General features: G+C 43.9%; 1 protein-coding gene across 17 annotated transcripts in view; it reads left to right on the top strand.

Moving 5' to 3' along the window:
* The first annotated feature begins 1292 nt into the window (after positions 1-1292).
* doc2b (double C2-like domains, beta) overlaps positions 1293-6531 on the top strand; it is a 127580-nt gene continuing 122341 nt past the window's right edge. For 5 of the 17 annotated variants that reach the window (XR_014125020.1, XR_014125021.1, XR_014125019.1 and 2 more), the window contains exons 1-4: positions 1298-1652; positions 4680-4770; positions 4902-5045; positions 5899-6028. Coding sequence is in view for 7 of the 17 variants with exons in the window: in XM_035527194.2 (XP_035383087.1) it covers positions 1538-1652; positions 4680-4770; positions 4902-5045; positions 5899-6028 (480 nt within the window). In the remaining 10 variants the exon portion in view is untranslated. Of the gene's footprint in view, positions 1653-4318; positions 4401-4679; positions 4771-4901; positions 5377-5898; positions 6029-6531 lie in introns of all 17 variants that reach the window. The other 12 variants (XR_014125024.1, XM_035527194.2, XR_014125026.1 and 9 more) reach the window with 8 other exon arrangements.

Below are 6531 nucleotides of genomic sequence, written 5' to 3'. Positions count from 1 at the left end.
AAGAATAAGGGGCTGCCTACCCTGGCCCACCTGAGTAAAAGCTTTGACCTTTTAGTGCATTCTTAATGAATAAAAAGGTGGCAAGCCTTGAGTCTTGGGTGTACAGATAGTTAGGGAAGTGGGCGGAGTCAAGGGTGTAGCGAACAGGCAACAGATATTAACATTGTATACACTGAAGGCATATGTGACCAGCAAATATTAAATCGGTTCATAACAGGTCTGAGATTAAATTATTTAATACAATTGCAAATTAAGGACATGATGGTTTGTGATGTTATTTTTGTTTACATCAACGTGATGGTATATTCAGAAACACATTCACTGGTACCTGTTAAGTGCAGGGATATGCTTTGATGAAATGATGAAAACTAATGGACAGTTTAGTCACTGACTGCTACAGAGTAAATACACAAAGCAACAGGGCAAGAAAACAACAGCTCAATCTGCAGTATATCCAAAAGTAATATTAAGGATAATGTTACTAACGTGTATCCCTTGTTTAATATGATAATGTTACTTATGCGTAGGTCTGTTGTCGCTATACCATAATGATTACACTTTGAATGTGTCAAGCAAAACACAGGCAGGACTTGCTACATAATAGAGCATAGAGATGATACTTGTAGTCTTTATTCTATAGTTTACAAACAATGCAAACCCAACAAAGCAAATATAAGGTTTAAGAGATTTTTTTTACATGTTGTTGTTTACTGTATCATACATTTAGACAAGCGTAAATCATAATTAAAAGAAAATAATCAGTATTATATTTTACTGTAAGTAAGTACATTTCAGCCCTATTGTCACTTATTCTAAGTATTGTAGCACTTTTAGAAAAGGTGAGAAAGGCTGTAGGGTAAATCTCAAAAGAATGATGACCATTGGTTTCTGAATCACCACTGATAGTTGAAAGGGTTTTTTTTATTATTAAGTTTTGTGTGAAATCAATAGACATGACTTAGCTGGTGAGAGTCAAAAGGTGACATGCACGTACCAGAATTTGACGTAATTATAAATTCAGACTTTTGCAATACACCACGTCAGTGGTTTTGAACGACGCAAGTGCCATGGACATATTATAATCACCCAAAGCAACAGGGCAAGAAGGAAGGAAGAAAAAAGAAAAGCCATCAGTTTTCACAAGCTAACTCGCACATAGCTTGTGACGTTTTCCACACTGCCCCTCTCTCCTAGGAAACCTGCACCGAGTATCTGGGAGGAAACACACGGCACTCTATCCGTCCCACCAGGGAGGAGGGGGCACTTGCGTAATGTGACTTCACTTATTCTTCTCACTTTATTTGCAGAGTTCAAGATAAAAGCACAGAGGTGCTCTTGTCCCAGCTAAACCCTGGAACGTCTCTTTTCTTGGCTGGAGAGAGAACTTTTCTTAGAAAATTGGAAGGAGCTGCTTACATTAACAGCACAGTCTATTGGATCTGAGTCCTTTGTGTTCCACCTGCTGCCTTATCGTGTGCTTGCGACACACACACAGACACGCACACACACACATACACACACGTGGAAGAACAAGTGGATGTGTGTGTGTGTGTGTGTTTGTGTGTCTGTGTCTCTGGGAGCACAGCTGAAAGGAAGAGGAGCAGCATTTACAAATATCAGTTTTTGTCTGCGTGGATACATAACATCACGAGGTAGGACTGGGAGTCTTTGTATTAGGAAATGTTTGCCTTCGTTGATAGACCGCTGTGGCAGCGAAAGATGAAAAGATTTGCTGAATCACTCGTGACACTTGTGTTAGTTGCACTTTCTTTTCCTCCTTCCCTCTGATCCACGTATCTGAAGTTGTCGCTCTCTAACCACATATTATTGCGTCATTCATCAACGTGTTGCATGAGTGAAGCGAGTTGCAGTTAAAAGATCTGCCTTTATCTTCAGGTATAAAGTAATCACACTGGAAATGAATGTGTGTCCATGGCAGCACAGCTGGAGCTGACAGAATGTCACCAGCAGACAAGCGTGTTGTGCTCTGTACTAATGGCGATACTTTGAATGAGGCTCGGAGTTAGTTCTTTGTACACTGACGTGTTGAATGATCTCACCATGCCCAGGTTGCGGGTGTTGTCAAATAGGTTTTGAGACACTGAGCAGGATCTGTCATGTTGTTTAGTGTCAGTTTGTAGATGTTTAGACCACGGAATGCTTTACTTTTAGAAATATGTCCACATTAATACACGGTGGTCACCCATCATGTCTATATATCTCGGTTGCAATAATCAATGCATTTTTTTGTTGCATTAAACCCAGCAAATGGCTATATAAAGGAAACCATGTAATCATCCCTCAGCCTTGAGTTCGGAATGGGCTTGTGTTCACCTAAATGAGAGAATGCTGATGCATCATTCCTGGCTTTGAAGGGCAGGTCAATAGTAAAGGCTTTAGGACAGGATCTATGGCAGGCCTGTTGTCAGGGCTGCACCACTGCAGTGCAGTTCAGCCACTACAGCCAGCAGAGCAACAGGATGTTTTAGAAGAATTGGACTCCTGTCATGTGACCGGAGCAGCAGCTCGACCGGGAACACATACAGGTTTGCACTGATCTGAGATCAGACTGATGGGAAGAGGAAGTTCCTTTGAGATTAGAATCAGGGTTGGTGTAAAGTTTCCTTTTCTTTTTGTTACTATCAGCCCCTGCTGTTTCTCTCGGGAGATAAACACAAACCCACCCCTCCATACACTTTCTCTCTCATCACTTTCTGTCAGTGTGTCTTTGTTTGCCGACAGCTTTTAAGTGGAATTGCCCTGAACAGCTGCCAAGGCAACAGCCCGGAGCCACGGCGCTGTGGCTGTTATAAGGGCAGTCTCTCTTGCCCCATTTGTTCTTCACTTCGAGGGAAAATTGGAAGGGAGGGGAGCTTTGCAGGTCACGAATGAATATTCATAGAGTATACTGGTTACTTTAAATAGGGGTTTTCATTCCACACAGCAGGATAAATTTCCACACAGTAATGAATATTCATAGGGAACACTGGTTACTTTAAACGAATATTCACAGGAAGCAATGGCTACTTTAAGTAGGGGTTTTCATTCCACACAGCAGGCTGAAACAACAATAAGATTCTTTAATTTGTTAAGAATAGAAGCTATATGTGGTGTGAATTGGGCTGCGGACATCACGATGTGGTGTCATCTCATGACTAAACGCTTCAGGATCAGCATGGTACCTGGGTCGTTTTAGAAAGGATTACATGTCAGCTATATTTTATCATTAATGAATACATGCTGTTTACTCTCCAGAAGTACTTAGAGCCATGGTAGGCTTTGGCCAGCAAGTTTGTGTCTGGGAGGTGTGAGTGCATCACTGCTGAGCTGTGACACGTTCTGATGTTGCTGACCTGCTGCATTTCAGGGCTCCCTTGTTTATACTCAACTCTGCCTGAGGCCTGAACAGCAGTGCTGTACAGAGGGCATTAGGTCGCATGGAAACGTAAACACACTCTGTCGCTTAGTCATAAAAGAGCTGTGTGTGTGTGTGTGTGTGTGTGTGTGAGAGAGAGAGAGAGAGAGAGAGAGAGAGAGAGAGAAAGTGTGTGTGTGTGTGTGTGTGAGAGAGAGAGAGAGAGAGAGAGAGAGAGAGAGAAAGTGTGTGTGTGTGTTTGTGTGTGTGTGTGAGAGAGAGAGAGAGAGAGAGAGAGAGAGAGAGAGAGAGAGAGAGAGAGAGAAAGTGTGTGTGTGTGTGTATGTGTGTGTGTGTGTGTGTGTGTGTGTGTGTGTGTGTGTGTGTGTGTGTGTGTGTGTGTGTGTTAAAGAGTGTGGCAGGTGTTATTATTCTCATGACTGTGCTTTGTAGAAAGCCCACACTGCCAACCATAATTAAACCCAGATAAAATATGGCTGTATGAGCTGTGAGGGGGTTTGGAGTGGCAGCATATCCACCTTCGTTACCTGGCTGTTTCTAGGACAAAACTCCTCTTATAAAAGTAACATTAAAAGTAACACTGAAGCTGGCCTTGAACTCATTCCTTTATATTTCTGACCTATAGCCTTGTGAGAAGGGTTTCAAAGCACAAAGTATGTTTTTAATGAACATAAACACCGGGACAAACAGTCCAGCGCTCGGAGCCCAGTGAACCGGACCGACTCCTTTCCTGCCATCCCTGCGAAGGAGAGCGAGAGCGAGAGTCCCGACCCATGGTTTAGTATCTCAGCATGAAGACTGCAGCAACGTTAGCACAACTGCAGTGCTTCACCACTCACATAACGCAGTGACCGTGCAAGTACTGGACATGTCTAAATGCAAAGGAGGGTGTCATTGCCCTTTGAGTGTCACTTCACTGTCTCTGGTGTGTTTTACCTACAGAGATGACTCTGCAACATTTCAGTGACGCAATACAACAACAAAAACATCATAATGGGGTGTCTCAGCAAACTGCTGCCCCACGGTGAGCGACTGACGTTGATGGCTTTTAAACTGACTGAAACAGATGGCAAACGCTTAAAGCTTTGAGGCACTGATCAGCAAGCCACCAATTGTTGCTCCAAGTGGGCTTCGGGACTTCTCAAATATGTCTCCTCTTTATGACTGTAGCAAGCTGCCAAGAGTAACCAAATCTAATAGACTGTAAGGAAACATGAGGAAACACTGCCATTTACATTACATACCTACTTCTTTTATTTATTTGTTTGTTTGTTTGTTTGTTTGTTTGTTGTTGCTATAATAGCCTCCTATAGAAACATGACTGACACCATGTTTGGCAACGGAAACGACCAGTGGGTGTGCCCCAATGACCGACAGCTAGCCCTGAGAGCTAAGTGAGTCATTTGGTACTGATGCTTACATATAAGATGCCGCATACCAGTAGCTGACAGTAGTTACTAATCCAGTATATGGCTCTGTGGCCTCTGCCTTGCATGCACACGTGTCCACGCGTGTCTCCCCACAGGCTGCACACGGGCTGGTCGGTGCACACGTTCCAGACGGAGAAGCAGAGGAGGCGCCAGGTGCTGAGCGAGAGGGAGCTGGACACCATCCTGAGCGTCATCCAGCGAGCCGAACAGCTGGATCTGGTCGAGCAGCAGAGGATCGGGTAGAGTTCGGATTGGCCCGCGCCGCTCGCCTTCTCTGGCGCTGCCCTTTTCTCGGGAGCGAAGAGCGACGTCGCTGGTGTAGCACTTTGTCACGGACCATTTTTGAAAACATGTGCACGCAAGTCTCTTATTCAAGCTGGGAAGATCATGCATTTTACTGACATTGTTAGTAAAATGTATGATCTTATTGCTGTTTTTGAACATGTTTTATTAAAATGGTCATTTGCCATCATTTGCAATTGCACATAGCACGATTGCGCCTGTAGCTTTTAGCACGAAGAAATTTGATAGTCCCCCGTAGGATTCAAACACAGCCTTCAAAACTCCCCGGTATGTCTCCTTTCCCAAAATAGAACATTCATATTTTACTTTATTCATAGATTTTGTTTATTCTGAACATGCTTTGAATTTCATTTTCAAAACTACTTGTAATTGCTGCTGCACAGCAAACGTAAACATCCACACAAAGTCAGCAAAGCATAATAGAAGTCGTGATTTCAGACTTTTTTTGATTCAACTTCTAAAGACATATGTGACTTGAATGTGCGGCTCCCTCTTTGGAATATGAGATTCATCAGGCTTTTATCAAAGAACTAAATAATCACAATATATAAGCCCAGTGAGAAAGTCCTCAAACTAAAGCCATCAGTGTGGCTGTGCTTCGCACCATTATATGTCAAACAATATATTTTAGTTACGTGTGGGCTGAATGAACATAATACCTATCCGTTAAGCTATACCTGCGTGGTGGCATATCTCGCATGCAACTAACGTATTTACCTTTGGACCGAATGACAGCTAAAAACAAGCCTGAAACGCGTCCTACGCCGGGGGACGCGCTGTCTTTTGCAGGCGTCTAGTGGAGCGTCTGCAGAACATGCAGACGGCTGCGCTGGGGAACGGGCTGTCCCAGTGTCTGCTGTGCGGGGAAGCTCTGGGCCTGCTGGGAACTCCTTCCGTCTTCTGCCTGGACTGCTGCAAGGTACAACACGCTGCTTCGCCAGCAGGCCTTCGGCTTTATCACTGCACGCCTCCCTTTCAGGAACTCTAGAAGTCTTCCCAGACATGACGCTGTGGAAGAATCATATTTCTGGGTGGAAAAAGAAATCGGACGCAATGGCAGTAGGCTTCCATAAGGTAGCAGTAGAGAGCTACGCAAGTAAAACCAGGGTGTTATTTAGGTTATTCTAATGCAGTTTCCCATTATGGCCACCGGGGGGTAGTGTGTGATTAAATTACATGCTCACTGCCTGTTCTGCTCTAGTAGTTCATGTTTATACTCATTACCGAGGCTTTGTGTAGATTGTTCGTCCAAGGCCTTACCCAGGTTCCAGGGCCGATTGTTTCCAGATGAAAATAGTGATACAGTAGGCCTCTGGATGGATGCGTGCAGCATGTACATACATACACACACATGCATATCCACAAACTGACTTGAAGGACCAGGGACCATGATGCACATGGCCTGACTCCGTAAATGAGATT

Source organism: Electrophorus electricus, chromosome 8 (assembly GCF_041902795.1).
Source record: "Electrophorus electricus isolate QZ-2024a chromosome 8, ASM4190279v1, whole genome shotgun sequence".
Taxonomy (NCBI): Eukaryota; Metazoa; Chordata; class Actinopteri; order Gymnotiformes; family Gymnotidae; genus Electrophorus; species Electrophorus electricus.
The sequence above is the reverse complement of the archived record's forward strand: the minus strand, read 5'-3'. Positions and strand labels throughout refer to the sequence as shown.